The 15,241-nt window shown below is 48.3% G+C and overlaps 6 protein-coding genes across 7 annotated transcripts; 4 read left to right on the top strand and 2 right to left on the bottom strand.

The window, feature by feature from the left end:
- The first annotated feature begins 2,160 nt into the window (after positions 1 to 2,160).
- PV09_09179 lies at positions 2,161 to 6,630 on the top strand. 2 transcript variants are annotated; one of them, XM_016363184.1, is made up of 3 exons: positions 2,259 to 2,275; positions 2,329 to 2,527; positions 2,579 to 6,630. In XM_016363184.1, the coding sequence occupies exons 2-3, from the start codon at positions 2,368 to 2,370 to the stop codon at positions 6,607 to 6,609; spliced, it is 4,191 nt and encodes a 1,396-aa protein (XP_016209020.1). In that variant the 5' UTR covers positions 2,259 to 2,275; positions 2,329 to 2,367; the 3' UTR covers positions 6,610 to 6,630. The 2 variants fall into 2 exon arrangements, with proteins under 2 accessions (XP_016209019.1, XP_016209020.1); XM_016363183.1 differs by having other exon boundaries at positions 2,161 to 2,527.
- A 195-nt stretch (positions 6,631 to 6,825) lies between these two features.
- On the top strand, positions 6,826 to 8,399 carry PV09_09178 (uncharacterized protein). Its single transcript, XM_016363182.1, has 2 exons — positions 6,826 to 7,105; positions 7,157 to 8,399. Exons 1-2 carry the CDS (start codon positions 7,059 to 7,061, stop codon positions 7,890 to 7,892), a joined length of 783 nt encoding a protein of 260 aa, XP_016209018.1. The 5' UTR covers positions 6,826 to 7,058; the 3' UTR covers positions 7,893 to 8,399.
- An 83-nt stretch (positions 8,400 to 8,482) lies between these two features.
- PV09_09177 (uncharacterized protein) lies at positions 8,483 to 9,984 on the top strand. Its single transcript, XM_016363181.1, has one exon. It carries the CDS (start codon positions 8,577 to 8,579, stop codon positions 9,705 to 9,707), a length of 1,131 nt encoding a protein of 376 aa, XP_016209017.1. The 5' UTR covers positions 8,483 to 8,576; the 3' UTR covers positions 9,708 to 9,984.
- PV09_09176 (uncharacterized protein) lies at positions 9,901 to 10,714 on the bottom strand. Its single transcript, XM_016363180.1, has 2 exons — positions 10,400 to 10,714; positions 9,901 to 10,324 (listed from the first exon to the last, which is right to left on the bottom strand). The coding sequence occupies exons 1-2, from the start codon at positions 10,569 to 10,571 to the stop codon at positions 10,086 to 10,088; spliced, it is 411 nt and encodes a 136-aa protein (XP_016209016.1). The 5' UTR covers positions 10,572 to 10,714; the 3' UTR covers positions 9,901 to 10,085.
- A 139-nt stretch (positions 10,715 to 10,853) lies between these two features.
- On the top strand, positions 10,854 to 12,074 carry PV09_09175 (uncharacterized protein). The gene has a single exon (XM_016363179.1). It carries the CDS (start codon positions 10,878 to 10,880, stop codon positions 11,451 to 11,453), a length of 576 nt encoding a protein of 191 aa, XP_016209015.1. The 5' UTR covers positions 10,854 to 10,877; the 3' UTR covers positions 11,454 to 12,074.
- On the bottom strand, positions 12,020 to 13,844 carry PV09_09174 (uncharacterized protein). The gene is made up of 2 exons (XM_016363178.1): positions 13,394 to 13,844; positions 12,020 to 13,288 (listed from the first exon to the last, which is right to left on the bottom strand). Exon 2 carries the CDS (start codon positions 12,971 to 12,973, stop codon positions 12,473 to 12,475), a length of 501 nt encoding a protein of 166 aa, XP_016209014.1. The 5' UTR covers positions 12,974 to 13,288; positions 13,394 to 13,844; the 3' UTR covers positions 12,020 to 12,472.
- Between the last annotated feature and the right edge of the window lie 1,397 nt (positions 13,845 to 15,241).

The following is a 15,241-nucleotide window of genomic DNA, read 5'->3' as shown; positions in this document are numbered from 1 at the left end:
ATTTCTATCGTTCTTCCGTTCGCGATCTGAGCCATCTCAGTATGTATGATATCTATCTTCTGATGCACCGTCGTCATGTCAGGGGTCCTCGCAACCTTTCCGACCAAGGAGATTGTAGCCATTATAACTATTCTCATCTCTTCTGAGGTTATTGGATGGTCTCTTTCGCGATCGAGATGAAGCAGTACGTTCCGAAGGTGCCCCGTAAGTCGAGTAGCATGCTCCTGTATTGGTGTCGGCCATGTCACCTCCTGGGGCCATGGGATCGTTATCTCGCGTTCCACACGCGTTGGGTGACGCGCTGCGTTGACTAACAGTCTCAATTCTTCCAGAGTGACGTGTTTGTACTGTAGGACGATTCAATTTCAACAATTAGAGTTCTTGCTGTTTGTGGTGTTTTCCTCCCCCTTTTATCTTTCCTTATCCTTCTCTTCTTATATGTCCTTGCCATATCATATGACATCTAAGACCCTTGCTCCTGTGTCACGTGATTCCCTTCAGAGTATGAACCATTTTCCCCAGTACATCACCTCTCTAATTCTGTAATAGCTGCTTGTACATAGCAATCCCTCTCATGCTCAGCAATAGTTAATGCAAACTGGTACTGCTCAAGCACCTCACCTATCCTTTTAGCTATACGATCATCTACCCCCTGCATGGCCGTTTTGAGCTCTCGTTTGACCTGCCTAAAGGCATAAATAGATATACTGGATGAGCCTGAACTAGCAGTGTTTGGCCTAGAGGGTGCTGGATTGATGGTACGGATAATCTTCAAGGCATCCTGAGGCCATAGGCCGGATTTCAGCCAGGCACTTAGGATGTTGGCCTCGGTGAATGATTGCAGATAGGCCGGCCAGAAAACCTCATAGAATTCACGTTTTATGTACCTGCATAGACCCATCCTATCTGTGATCCATTTATCGAGGGCTCGGCTATAGGCCATTGCAAACGGCCTGAACATCCCAATATGCAGTGGCTGCAGCCTATGCGTTGCATGAGGGGGAAACACTGCCAAAATGATCCTATTGTTGAAGCATAGGTCGAAAAACTTGGTAGTTAAGTGTGATCCATGGCCATCTAGGATGAGCAATCGATAATCTTCCAGATTATCTAGTTTGGCACGTGATATGGTTTCGAAATAGGTCAACCACCGGAGACCTAGTTGATCGTTGGTCCATCCTGACTCTGATGCAGTAAATACGATATCATCTATCTCCCAATTTACTGCGTGAATCCAAGAATCATGTACATCTTTGGAGTTGGCTGGAAAGATGAGCAAAGGCCTCACCCAACTGCCATCTGCACAGATGGTGGCTACCATCGTAATCCAGTCTCGATTGCCATCCTCAGCCACCCCAAGGATTTTGCCACTTTTGATCGATGCAGAAGTAAAGATACGCTTATGAGCCTTTAGCTTGCCAATCATCATGCCTTTTTCATCCATATTGTAGATGTTTTTCGGTAGCACGTGATATTGATCAACTTTAGCGAAAACCTATACTATATTATTAGGATCACACCACATCGATAAATTAGGTAATAATACTTGGTTAAACCAATTTCCATAATTTTTCACTGAATCAGCCTTCGTATGGCTAATTTCTATGGCTGCAAGATAGTCGGATGATAGCCGATCGGAATGCCGATGGACAAATTTTTTCGGCCAGTTTCTGCCTACCGGTTTTTTGGCTATTTCATAGGCCAATGTTCGTACAATTGGATAGGTAGGTGCAAATCCTCGATCAGTGAGCTTATTTATATAGGCTATAAGCTTCTTTTCTTATGCTTTGGTGAGGTTCTTGTTGATCTAATCGTTATACTGCTGTCGAGAAACGGTCACCCCTCTGAACCTTCTGCTTAAAGTAGAACGATTTACATTAAACAACGTTGCTGCAGCCTAAATCTGCGTACCTGGATTAGCCTTTAGATAGGCTATTGCATCATCCATAGTGGTGGTTGGATAGATATCTATAATTTGGGTGAGAAATGCACTTCAGAACTTTGCCCGTGCACACCTAGGCCCGTGCACACGAGGGTCCTGACTTCTAACCCGAAAGGAAAATGAACCGAAACACCGAAAGCAGGTGTGCATGAGTGTGGCTGTGCTAGCACACCGAATCTTGAAAATGGCGGTGGCAAGCGTTCTGTGTTCAAACTGAGCTGCTAAAACTAGCAATGCTAATTGATGGCTCGATCGTTGGGGCCGACGTCTCGTTGTGGTCCACTCGATTCCTTTTAATACATATCTTGGCGACTAGTGGACTTCTAAACTGTTGTTTGTTCCTCATCACCTCCGACAAGAGAGATGCCCGTCTGAATTTTACGCAGGCATATCTTGAATAATTCTAGCTGCACACCTACCTCTCCATGGACACCTTTCTGCCCTCTGCACCGGCAAGAGTGCGGGCACTTGTGCTGCCTGTTGGGAGGATCAGAAAGGAGCGATTCTACATGTTTTTTGAACTGATCGCACACGATTGCACTGTTCGTCTCAGGGAAGTAACGCCTGATCCGAGACCTGATCGAGGTATGGTTGCAAAGCTTGATACGTACCCAGGCATAAGCTAACCATCATTAGCATTGTTTTCTCCTCTCGAAGTTCCAGATGGATATGTCCTCTATGACTTCATGACATCAGCCCCTTCCAATGTACAGCTCTCACTCTCGCCTTTTGAGCTTTTCCGCGAACCCTTATTGGTTCTTGGAATCGTAGATGCAAGAGAGTACGACAGCCTCGAGAAAATTCAAAACTTAACCATGGCTACCCTCAAAATCTTTGAAGAAGACTATCCGCGAATTCTTGTCTGCAAGTTGCTTGTTTTCCACTCGATGCCAATGCCCGATATCACTACTAGTCATGCGGACGCGATTCATATCCAGCTTCATGGAAATCCCCAGGACATGAGTATGCGAAGGTTTATGTGTGATATTACTTCCAATCTGTTAGCCGAGATGACCACTTTGGCCGTCTCACTGAAAGCACTTCCTTCAATGGCCTCTCCGTCGGTGACATCTTCAGGGGCTGGTATGGTCCTTGGCGATGCAATGAGATCGTTTATTTCTTATCAGCCGAGTGTGTCTAATGGAGATCCAACCACTTTTCTCAACGCGAGTTATTCACATCGAATGTCGATGCCCGTTTTGCCTTCTAACAACGAGTCTGATGCACAATCTGGATCACCAGAAAGTGGAACGAGATCGCCACCCCCGCGTACTTTTGATGAGCTCATAGGAGGCGAAAATTCAATGGACAACCGACGAAATATTATTTCATCAAAATCAAGAGACAATTGCCAAGACAGGGTTTCTATTTCTGGATTCGGACCTGGTTCACTTGATGAAAGAAAGCGAGACCAAGGAAAGTGTAGAATCTCTATTGTCATAAGCTCATTATATATGCTCGCCGGTCGGTGGAACGATGCATTACATGGCTTTGCCGAGTCTGCAGCTCTTGCCCGATCTTTCGGTGATCATATATGGCATGCAAAGGCTTTTGAGAACATGATAACATGTCTGATTCTCCTGTCTTGGGCGCAGATACCATTCAAGATTCCACCAATTTGTTACCCAAGCCTTGACCGGACTTCCTCAAAACTTGCTCAAATTACGTCACCTACTTCAACATCTAGCGACTCACCATCAGCAGACATATCTCCAGCGAGAAAGGAGTTGGCTTTTATGATACCCGATCTTATCAAAATGGTCATAAATCTCTACAATCGCTCTGCAGGTAATTCCTCCGAATGCCTTCCTCAGCTTGCGTACTCAGAATGCATCATAAGATTATCCAGAATACAAGCAGGCTTGCTTCTAGGACAAGGAATACTGAGCAGCGATGTACTCGCTTATTTGGTGAAAGGCACATCATTCGATAACAGAACCAAACCTTTCCTTGACGTGGGAAAGACGAAGATAGCTGACATGGTTATGAAAGCAATGCCCGGGCTGCCAGAAGCATCTGGTCTTTCCGCCACCGATGAAGCCACGATATTGGCAGGGATAGCATCTGTGTTATCAATTCTTGGCTTGCAAAGGAAAAAAGCCATGCTTCTGAAAGAGTACATTCGAGCTCTTGTTCGTGCTATACATGAAGAGAAGAGATCTGGAGCTGCAGAGGCAGGGGTTCATCCCTCAGCTAGTGGCTTTGCTCAATCAGCGCTCTTTGCTCCTGGTAATTCTACCTCAGTTTATGGTCTAGACAACTTTTTGAATATGCTTTGTCAAGTATACGGCATTCCAGAGACTCGATCGTATTTATTCGATTCACACATTCTTCTCCATGACGCCGATGGTGAAGATACAAATCAACTTGGACCTCTGCTGGACCGTTTAGTTGACGACTTGACATTGAGATCGTTTGGCAGTGTAAATCTGAAGTTGGATGTTTTGCGTGCTTGTATTTCCCTCTGGGAGGCTTTACCTGACCCATACGGAACTCTTTCCTGGACAACAGCATTGTTAAGAGTGGCAAACCCTGGATCATCACCAAGCAGTGACGTAAACGATGTATCAAATCCGCTTTCTCGAGAGGAGCAGTTGCTATTATCAGGCACGATGGTGAAAACAATTACCGATGCGAAACTGATTGGTCTCCGCAACATCGATGTAGATTATTGGGATGAGTTTCTTGTTCGGGGGGTTCTTCTTATTGATGCTTCGCCTTCTTTAACGATGCACTCACGCAGAAAATCGGATTTATTTGCCTCGGAAACGAAACAGACTGCGAAGCAAGGACCATTCATTCATAACCCTTTCCTCAAGAAACCCGTACCTAATGCTGTTCAGAACTTGCTTGTCGCGAATGAAGACCGAGAGTTTATCGTAACCTTACAAAACCTGTATGAATTCGAGATCTACATCGAATCCATCAGTCTATTGGTCAGTGGGTTGAAATGTGGGTTATCAAATAACCAATTATTGCGACCCTATCGAACACAAAGCTTCTCAATTCTAGTTGCAATACCAAGTCCGGGACAATATGAGCTGACCAGCTGTGTCGTGAAGATCCGCGGTTGTCGCGAAAAGGCCTTTCCTATCTTCTCGCACATATGGAGGCCGGAATACAGTTTAAAACTCAAGTCCATTGGATTTCTAAAATTGCACCCTGAAGACGATCAAACATCCAGAAATGCATCGATAGCATCACCTCCAATCAGCGTAAAAGATTTTCCAAAACCTAAAACAGTGCTTTTGACAGTTCTTCCTTCGCAAGCGGTCTTGGAGGTAATTTCGATTTCGCTGCCGCAATCATCTGCCATGCTCTTAGAAGGCGAAAGCCTAACCTTTAATGTCACCGTGCAAAACGTATCAGAGTATGTCTCTATCGACTTTTTGCACGTCTCGTTCAACGACTCTACCACTGCTGCTATGGAAGACGCTATCTCGAAGAAGAACCTCAATTCTGCAGAATTGTATGAGCTGGAATACCAACTCGCTCATCGACCCGCGATCAGATTAGTCGGAGGGACCCCTCATGTAATTGCACCAAATCAATGCTGTGAGCTATCCTTTGAACTGTTGGGGAAGCCGGGCCTCACACAGGCATTCATTGTAATAGATTATGCCACTCTACATCGGCCAATTCTGGATGCCAGGGACATATTGTATACACGGCAAGTCGTACAGCCTGTTTCTATAACAGTCAACTCGAGTGTTCAATTGCAGAGATTTGATGTGCTTCCCATATCAGATGCAGCAGTCTTGGGTCACGCTAGAGCAATGACAGACCATCAACAAGACCACTGTCTCCTCCTGCTGGATGTTCGGAACACATGGCCATCACCACTCGAGATCACGATTCATCAGGAAAAATCAAATTCACCAGAGCTCACGAACACCTTCCAGAACACACAAGAGCTTATAAAACCAGGCCACATCGCGCGGATGACTATATTCATTCCCAAACTTTATATCAGCAACCCACATGCTCGCATTCGCTCCGCAAATGAGCGACAATTTGTTCTTAGCGCCAATTCAATATCCCCTGAAACGGAAAGAATCACGCGTGAGCTATTTTGGTATCGGGAGGCGTTACTGAACATGCTAAGCGTAACATGGAAACAGTTGGACAGTTCAAAACATGGCGTTGTTGATCTGAGAAACACATTGAGATTGACGCCAAGAATGGTAGATGCGCTGAGACTAGATGACCTGCACATCCAGCTGAGTATAGTTGGAGGAGAGGGGGTCCTGACCGACTCATCAGGAGCATTCAAGGTGCATGTGGATGATTACCTCGTTCTGGAGACACGTGTAAGAAATCGGTCAAACGTAACGATCTCCCCGATTCTGCGATTGCTCCCCAGTTTACCACATCAGCCACCGGAATTAGCCCTTGACCTCAGCAAACGGCTAGCCTGGAGTGGACTCATGCAGAAGATATTACAACCAATTGCCCCAGGAGAAACAGAAGTCTCAAACATGGCAATCTATGTTCTATCTTCCGGGGAGTATCAATTTGATGCAATGGTAGAGGAAATCAAAAGGATGCCAAGGTCTGAAGAAAATTCACACGCGGAAACTGTTCCTGATCCTGTGACTGGAAGTGCAGAAAGGCGAGTGTGGATTGCCTCTGAACCATGTAGAATAGTCGCGAGTGAACGTGACTGAATACTATAGATCTTTGTCTACCAGCTATCGCACTGTTGAAGACGATTTTCACGCCTTTTTGGGGCGACGTTTATGTTTCCACTGACTTATTGAATTTGACTCTATCGAGATGATGAAACTGAAGCGATTTTTCACGTTTCCCCGCAAGAAGCCGCTAAAGCTAGTGCGCGGGAGAACCGCGTAGTATTCCTTGATTTTCACATTCATCCATGTCAAGGAGTTCCAACTTATGTTACAGTGACGTTGCGTCATTGCGCATACTGTTGCTTTGCTCATAAAAAGTTCCTCACGTTTGGCTTCAATATCAGTCACTTTTGTTTCATAGTGCGCTCGTAGTTGCTGCAAGTGCATCTTTTCTCTTGTCCTCTTATAATTGTCCAATTGCATTGATTTTAAATAAAATCTTGTGCGCTTTTATTACTCTCTGTTCAGGACAAAGCGCCAAAAATATGGCTGAGACGGTGAATGAAGCACAGCCGGAGAAGCCGATCCATGAGTAAATATGGCCCAACATTAGTGATCATATGCAAGGCTTCTAACAAATTAGGCTCTTGACTCATGCCTTAGTAGATGTTTACGTCGGATCAAACAACACGCACTGGGTTCTACATGAGAAATTGCTCTGCTATCGGTCCACGTTCTTCTCTTCAATCTTCTACAAGAAAGGTGCCACTTCTTCGAGCAGCAAGATATTTGGGCTTCCGGATGAAGAAGACGCTCCTTTTCGCTTGTTCGTTGGCTGGCTTTACAGTTCCAACGTCCCTACCCCAGAGAAGGAAGAAGACTTGACTGATCTGTACGACCTCTACCTCATGGGAGAAAAATGGAGCATAGCAGCACTCGTGAAAGACGTCCTGAACGCAATACGTCGCTTCTATCGCACTACTGACTCGTACCCCAGCCTTAGGCGGGTTCAATACATATATGCCAACACAACAGCTGACTCCCCTTTGCGTCAGCTACTCGTGGGCAGCATAGCCCGGATGCTTGTTGTTAGTAAAAGTGGCATCCCGGATCACTGGGGCAAGGCTCTTGTTAAGAACGGTCAGCTTGCTGTGGATCTCATTAGGTCGATGCAAGAGTGGAACGTTGCTGGTGAAGCCGTTCCGGATCCCAGGGTGGAAGCCACGAAAGCCGAACAAAAGAAGGTTGAAGTAGTAGAGAGGCTCGAGAAAAAGCAGGAAGGTAAAGCGCAAGAGATTACCAATGGCCTCGAAGTAAGAGATCGAAGCCCTACTAACCTTGCTCAAGACAACGACTCAGAGAGCACCCTGCACGAATAAGAATTATGCGCGACTTTTCCACCGTTACTGTTGTCCGGTTCCGAACACAGAACCAGGGAAGTCGTTGCTTTGTTTGCCTTTTGAAACACCAGCCCACAACATACAATTCCCTTCTAGGCTTCAACGATATTAAGCTAGCTAGCGTTAACAATGGTTCTTGCTTGTCTTCGCTATCAGGCGTTGGTGTTTTAAATGTCCAGTCAGAAAGTTCGTAAGGAGTATATCGTTGTTGTTCTCTGTTAAAAAGCACGCAGCGTTCCATTTGGTCACGGTGCGGCCTCATTGGACGAGCGTTCCGCGATACTTGGATGCTGAAGCTATGCAGTCGTTGCTACTGGAGATGCGTAAGATTGCTTTTGAACAGGACTTAATCGTGAAAAACAGTTTTACAACTTGTAATTTAGCAATGAAAGTGAAAAAAAGTTTGGACGCCACATTCACCCGAATATATAAGGCAGGTGCTCTATGCGGCGATCTGTAGTGTACCAAAATCATATGTCATAGAACTAGGTAGTCTAAGTCACTGCATGACTCGTACGTGCAGCGCACTTCTGTCTGTCGACGATCTGGACATTTTCAACCAGTTGCAACAAATATTGACCAACCCTTAAATCGTCTACATAAAAGCGCATGGTGAAAAGCTACTGGCAAACCCGTTGACATCACACGCACTCATGGCCAACGATGGATGAAAGCAGCAAATACAGCGGAGCAAGAAATAGTAATTCGGTTCACAAGTTAGATTCAGCGCAGTCAGCTCTGGACACTGTCGCAAACATGGAAGACAAGCGAGGCCAGCGCGCCCACGGTCGATTCCATGCGTCGACTCGTTTTCACTTTCTTCATCCTTCTCATCCGGGAGCAACTCAGACGACTCAGAAGGACTCAAAGTTAACGATAGCAGAGGCGTATCGTAGAAAGGAGATTGGCTACAACGCATGCAATGTGGATCCCAGAACGCTGACAGACAGCTACACACTATGGACAGTGGATACCAAACAAACGTTAGTTTGCGAGGATATGAAAACTAAATTCGAGCCTCACCCGGATACTGCGTTTATGCTTGGACCACCACATTTCGCAATTCCTGCTCCCAAGCCGACCGCAGAGTACATAAGGGCTGCGAGCGAAAAGGATCCCACTAGGCTGGAAACTTACCAGCCGATCCTTCTGATCCTCGATCTAAATGGCACCCTGCTTTTCAGGCCAAGTAAGAAGCGATCTGACCATTTTCAACGCCGCAGGCACCTGGACGAATTTCTCGGTAACGTTTTCGAATCTTTTCACGTCATGTTCTGGACCACAGCGCAGCCAGCAAATGCTCATCTCATGCTTGAAGGCCTTCTTAGCACTCATCAAATTCGGAACGTCGTTGCCTTGTGGGATCGTCTTAGCTTTGGTCTCACCTCTCGCCAATACAATCAGAAAATTGTGGTGTACAAGCATCTTGAGTGGGTCTGGAATGACGATCGGATCCAGAGACGTCACCCATATTACCTACAAGGGGGCCGATGGAGTCAGTCAAATACGATCTTGGTAGACGACTCCGCAATTAAAGCCACCGCGCAGCCATTTAACCACATCCTGGTGCCGGAGTTCAAAGGCCCTGATAGCGATAGGAACATCAAGTGTGGTAGCGTGCTAGAGCAGGTTGCAGGCTATCTTGACGTGGTAAGTTCGTACAGCAACGTGAGCGCGTACATGAAGGCGTTCCCATTCAAGGTCGACGAGGCAGGCTACCTCAAGCCTTTGTGGCCACAACCAGGCCCCGAAAACGACCGTTACGATGTGCAGGCGAAGCTCACTGATCCGTGATGCGAGATGCAGCCAAGAATGAGGTATTTGCTGCCTGGGGATAGGCTAAATGCATGGCTATGCCAGCTGTGAGAAGAGCGCCACTGCTGGATACCACTTGCATACATAGCGTGGGGCTCGGAAAGCATGAGCACGAGCACTTTGATGCACAGCTACATCGCAACTAGTCGAACGGGAAAGCCAAAGAACGTGACTATATGACTGTCGTAGCAGATGCCACGCGCTTCTCTATGATTGGAAAGTGAAATAGAAATGAAGATTGACGTTCGAATATACACTGCTCTATTGACACCAAAAATACCCTTAACTCCTGCGCTATGCTTTGATACTACAAGGACACGATCCAAGCTCCCATGCCTTGTTTTGAAGTGGCTCGACTCAGTGAACGTTCAGCATCTCTCTTGCCATTTCTCCACTTGTTTTCCTACTAGCTGCAGTGGCGACGCTCTCCGCAATAACGCTGGCATTTTTGAGGGCCGTTGCTGCGGCAGCTCCGGCGAGACCGTTGTCTCCGAAGCAATAGTAGTACACCCTCCTTGTGATTGTGGAGACATGGTCCGGTAGGTATAGGCAAGCCGCTATTGTGAGGAGCGTCAGGGTAAGGAAGAGGATAGAGTCTGGTGTTCGCGAGGTTAGTGAGCCTTCCGGAACGATCTGGCTTCGCTGGGAGATGCAGGAGTATGACCACGTACTGAAGATGAAACACTCTGTGGGCGTAAGCATGTAAAGCGCGAGGGTGACATCATATCGGTAGCGCTTGCGCTGGAAGTACTTGTACGTCTCTTGGGGCCTGATGATAGCCACAGTCACGAGGCTAAGGAGTACTGTGGATAGCAGGGCCGCGAAGAAATTGATCTCCACCATGATCGCTCTGTGCTGTGAAATATGATGCGACTGAACGATAAAAGAACGAATCGTGCGCACAAGAGGAGATGCAATTGGGAGACTGAGGTTTTGGAACAAACGGGTCAAGGTTGTTCCTTCAGGGGACGTGGGCTAAGTTAAAGAGTTTAAAATCACGTCCACCGTACGCGAACGGACTTGGCAGGGTAAGTTACATTGATCGGGTGCACGGTGCAGGGCTGAGGACCCGCTTGTCCTGCTCCCAGAGACTTGACGTGCGCGGGAAAATTTACCAGATGAGGGGGTAAACATTACGAACCACGATCGATGACCTTGCCATTGAGTCCAGCAGCATCGCTGAGGGTACTGTTGAAAGCCCTATCACGCCCCACGCGTCTTTGCACGCCGTCTCTAAATGCCCTTTGTACATTTTCGACATCCTCGACTTGGAACGGGGGCTCGAAGTCGCCTCTACCACCTCGCACGCCCATTCCCGATAAAGACATCACGATAGCCTACCTCAAGGGCTCTGGACCTGGCGGTCAAAAGATCAACAAGACCAATTCGGCGGTGCAGATCAAGCACTTGCCGTCGGGCATAGTGATCAAGTGCCAGGAGACGCGGTCGCGGGACCATAATCAAAAACTGGCAATCAGGAAGCTGCAGGATAGACTGGAGGAGATGGAGAAGGGCAAGGACAGCAGGCTAGGGAGGCGACAAGAGCTTATTCGGCGGCGCAAGAGGAATGCCGCGAAAAGGGCGAGGAAGAAGTACGGCACAACCAAAGCCCAGGGGACGGAACAGTGTGGTATGGAAGACGCAGCGAAGAAGCCCGATCACGCCGAGAAAGAGGGCAGCATTAAAATCGAACCAGCCGAGCACGGCGCAGCTAAGGCAACTTGAGTAGCACACACGCAGCGACGACCGAAGACGCCGCTGCTTCCCAGCGCTCCATTTTGCGCAGAGGCGGCGCCGGGGGTCCATGAGCACTTTGGTGCGAGAGCCTCGTCAACTCATGCCGCCTGGCGGTAGCATCCGAACCAACAAAACAATTGTGCCTTATCGGGAGAGCAAGGAAAGTGCGCAACAAAGCATGTGTCACAGATGAAATAGTACGTGCGAGGTACGCAGGCACGAGTATCAGCAGGATTTCGCACAGCCAGATCTCCGCGCTCGCTCTTGGAGGCGATTCAATCGGGAGATAGCCGCGCCAATGTTTGCATCGGAGTTTGAGTTTAGGTCAATGAGCTTGTGTCTCCCGTCAAAAGACCGTTTGGCGCATCGTCCAAGCGTACAGAAGGCATGTGAAGGACAATACTCCTTTACAAGATGCACAGATGCCGTCAAATCGTTTCCACTGCAATCGATGTCGAATTGCAGTCTTCTTTATCCGCTGATCCAACAATAAAGAGGTGTGGGACTTTCGTTATGCAGAAGGGGTTGATTCAACTTAGGCATCAAGAGACAGTCTGTATTCATGCATTCTCCATTCGTATGTAGAGTCGTAAAAGTCATGTGCCATACATGCTCATTTCTTCACGCCGCTATGTGCAGCTCTTCCATTATCCCATCGAAACCCTGTCGGGATGCCTCAGCTGCTCTCGCCCAGGAGATTCTCACTATTGTTCAACTGCAGTAGACATAACATGGACGAAAGGTCGAATAAATGCTTAATCCAAGCATACTTTGACGACAGGAGCCTGCGGTCAGCGAGGCACCGAGGACTATGGCCAACTCAGAGCGAGTCTCGTTCTGATATCGTGTCAAATATCTTTATGATGAGACCGACCCTACCCTGGCTGCTTCAAATCACATGAGAACTGAGCCGGACTCATCTTCAAACGTCGAAAGAGCCGGCACGCTGCATTGTCATACAATCGTGTTCATGAAAAGCCAGAGTTGCAACGGATGTCGCGAGCTGATCAGCATCCGAAGATCAACTGGGCCAGCTCTTGCATGCTGGCCTCACTCATGATATTCGAATATAGTATCGTCTTCCAGCCACCGACTAGGCGACGGCTGCCACCAATCTCTACCAAAATCCCTGGAATGTCCTGTTCAGCGCACGCAACGTCCCATACTTTCCTAGCAAAATCCATCTGGCAGCCACGGGTTTTGGTGGAGTCGTCTCGGATTACGACGATGACGGCGGCGCAAGAATTGTCCATCAGGGCCGCCTCGTGGCGGTGGTCAAATGGCAGATACCGGTTCTTGTTGGTCGGCGGGGTGTAATCCATGGCGAATACATTTTTGCCGTGCGTCCTTGAGATGGCTTCCGCGAGTGGCTGATAGTAATATTCGTGCGTTCGAGGAGACGTCGGCGTGAACAGCACGATGTGATTGGACGAATCGAGCACGCGTACAGCTCGCAATGCATCGTCTCCTGCAGTATAGATATGTGGCAGGGAGTACGTCCCAGGCATTTTCAAGATCGGCCTTCGCTCCTAGTCAATTGATGAGTGCTTTGGAGCCGCCAACTACAAAATTTTTGCTTTTAAAAGTGCTTTGTATGTCGCGAGGATGGGCTGCGCTCAAAATAGCGTACCGTTCGCGCAAATGCTGAAGGATGATGACTAGGAACGGCTCAAGGCTTGGAACAACATCAAATTCTCCGTCTATACGTTGAAGCTCGAACAAGCGAAGTGAGTACAAGGTGAATGATGCTTATTTTGTACTCCAAAAGCAAAATTCCGCACTTAAGCGAAAGCAAGCGCTAGCTGCGGGCTGCTGATATTGCACTGAGGAGGTCAGCGGAACCTTTCTTGCTCGGCCAGATTTAGGGCAATCGGCATGTGTCGACAACCACCATGAGCGTACTGGGGAGCAAGAAATTCAAAGCTTACACTGAGTCCAAATATATATCCGGCGGTCATGAGCGATCTGTGATGCGCTGTGGCGACGTTGGGTAAGTCCAAGCTGCCGAGCCGTAATTTCGATGAAAGAAAAAATTTAAAAAAAAAGAAAAAAGAAATCGAGCCGCGCTGATGCAAATTCGAGTGCAATGCACAAGAAGATAGAATACTTCCCAAAAAAACCCACAGGTTGAAGACGAAGAGAGTTTTTGGTTGTGAACGCAGCAAGTGCTCACGGAGCCTCGTCCGGGTTGGTACGTTAAATGTTCGTTAGAAAGGAACCAAAGGCTAGCGCGAGCACGGAGTGCAATTCGGCAGAACGAAGGCTAAAGCGAGCGCAAAGTTGGTAACCTAAATGATGAATTACCACTCCGTCGATGGTCATCGTGCAAGTAAACGCAGCGGTTGCACGGCATAAAAAACAGCATACGGCCATTGAAGTACTTCGCTCAAGCAGGAGATGGTTTTGGGCAAAGCGTGGCCATGGGCAACTTGGCTCAAAGATCCCCACTTCCCCACAGCCGCGAACGCTAGAAAGCTGCCATATTAATGCTAAGATTGGCCATTCAACTGAGCGTTGTGTGCAACCACGGGTGACAGATACAGCGATCTTGAGAACATGCAAAGAACTGGTTGTGGACAACGGCGGGAGGGCCTTCCAAGCGGAATGCAAAGGACATTCAAGAGGACGGGCGAACCAACTTACCAGATAGCAGAAGGTCAACCTTGCCTTCTGTTTTCGGAGCTGGATGCGGTAGATCGATAGGCGACTACTTCTGCGAGAGACACAAGGCCAGACGAATGGTTGCTGTTATATCTTCCTCCTGATATTTTTGGTAACGAGCGTATGTCGGCAACTTGTGTCAGGGCTCAGTCAAGGGCGTGGAGACATGGATGGGCGGCCATCCATGACTGAGGGCGGAGGTCGTCGCGGATTTCGCAGCGCATTGGAAACGCAGGCGCACTAAGGAAATAGGTCCGAAAGAATAAAAAAAGGGCCAGCGGAGCTTTGATTCAATACGCATTCGACGGCGATGTGGCAATGTGAGAATGACAGGCGAGCACAAACTCGTATGCACGTGTGTATCGAGGACGTACGTCGAGGAGACGAGGCAGACGCGCTTCGAGGAACGTCAAATGAGAACAAGCAGCAAGCGAGCGCCATTCAGACGCCGTCATTGCCCTCAGGGAGTCAACAACAGAGGACGAGGGGGCGGACGAACTTTGATGTGGACGGGATGTCCTTTTGCTTTCACTTGTACTACATGATCCATGTGCTTGGGCCTGAACCACCGGGGCGCCATTGGCAGACCGTCGGAGCTGAGATGCCCCAAAACATCACGTCCGCCCATGCACGACGCGGACGCTCATCACTGTTGCTCCCTCGCAGCAGCATATACACATGAGAAACGAGCAAGATGGACCTGTGGCGATCGCTTCGTCCAAGGAAGGCGGCGCGGCGCGAGTGTTTGGCGACTCCACGCTGCACCCCGTCAACCCGGACAAAGGTCCAATGTCGTGAGGTCAGCGTGATGGTCTTCTGCGTCACCATGACTTGCCAGCTCGACACAACTCAGCTTCAAATCTCTAAATCGACCCAAGTGCACTTGGAGCAGCCCGTCTTGGCTTTTCTGATGGCGAGTTGCTCAGCCGAGCGCAGAGATATGCTGTCCAAACTTGGCTGAACCCAGTCCCTCTCTTCTCCCGTCTGCCGGTAAATCCCACAAATACACGATCAGCCCATACGAAACTGTCCACTGCGACTGTCCGGCCTTGACGCTTTGGAAGCCGGCCAGATAGTCTTCTGAAAAGTTAATCAGGGTCGCGTGCGCGCCGACT

The sequence above is a fragment of the Verruconis gallopava genome (genome assembly GCF_000836295.1).
Source record: "Verruconis gallopava strain CBS 43764 unplaced genomic scaffold supercont1.56, whole genome shotgun sequence".
Taxonomy (NCBI): domain Eukaryota; kingdom Fungi; phylum Ascomycota; class Dothideomycetes; order Venturiales; family Sympoventuriaceae; genus Verruconis; species Verruconis gallopava.
Note: the sequence above shows the minus strand (reverse complement) of the source record. Positions and strands in the feature narration are given on the sequence as shown.

Excerpts from the sequence above, each read along its gene's own strand:
- PV09_09174 (XM_016363178.1), bottom strand. The coding sequence starts at position 12,973 with ATGCCTGGGACGTACTCCCTGCCACATATCTATACTGCAGGAGACGAT.
- PV09_09179 (XM_016363183.1), top strand. The coding sequence starts at position 2,368 with ATGGACACCTTTCTGCCCTCTGCACCGGCAAGAGTGCGGGCACTTGTG. Across the intron at positions 2,528-2,578 it reads TGATCCGAGACCTGATCGAG|CATTGTTTTCTCCTCTCGAA; the intron begins GTATGGTTGCAA and ends AACCATCATTAG.
- PV09_09177 (XM_016363181.1), top strand. The coding sequence starts at position 8,577 with ATGGATGAAAGCAGCAAATACAGCGGAGCAAGAAATAGTAATTCGGTT.
- PV09_09176 (XM_016363180.1), bottom strand. The coding sequence starts at position 10,571 with ATGGTGGAGATCAATTTCTTCGCGGCCCTGCTATCCACAGTACTCCTT. Across the intron at positions 10,325-10,399 it reads CACAGAGTGTTTCATCTTCA|ACTCTATCCTCTTCCTTACC; the intron begins GTACGTGGTCAT and ends CGCGAACACCAG.
- PV09_09178 (XM_016363182.1), top strand. The coding sequence starts at position 7,059 with ATGGCTGAGACGGTGAATGAAGCACAGCCGGAGAAGCCGATCCATGA. Across the intron at positions 7,106-7,156 it reads CCGGAGAAGCCGATCCATGA|GCTCTTGACTCATGCCTTAG; the intron begins GTAAATATGGCC and ends CTAACAAATTAG.
- PV09_09175 (XM_016363179.1), top strand. The coding sequence starts at position 10,878 with ATGACCTTGCCATTGAGTCCAGCAGCATCGCTGAGGGTACTGTTGAAA.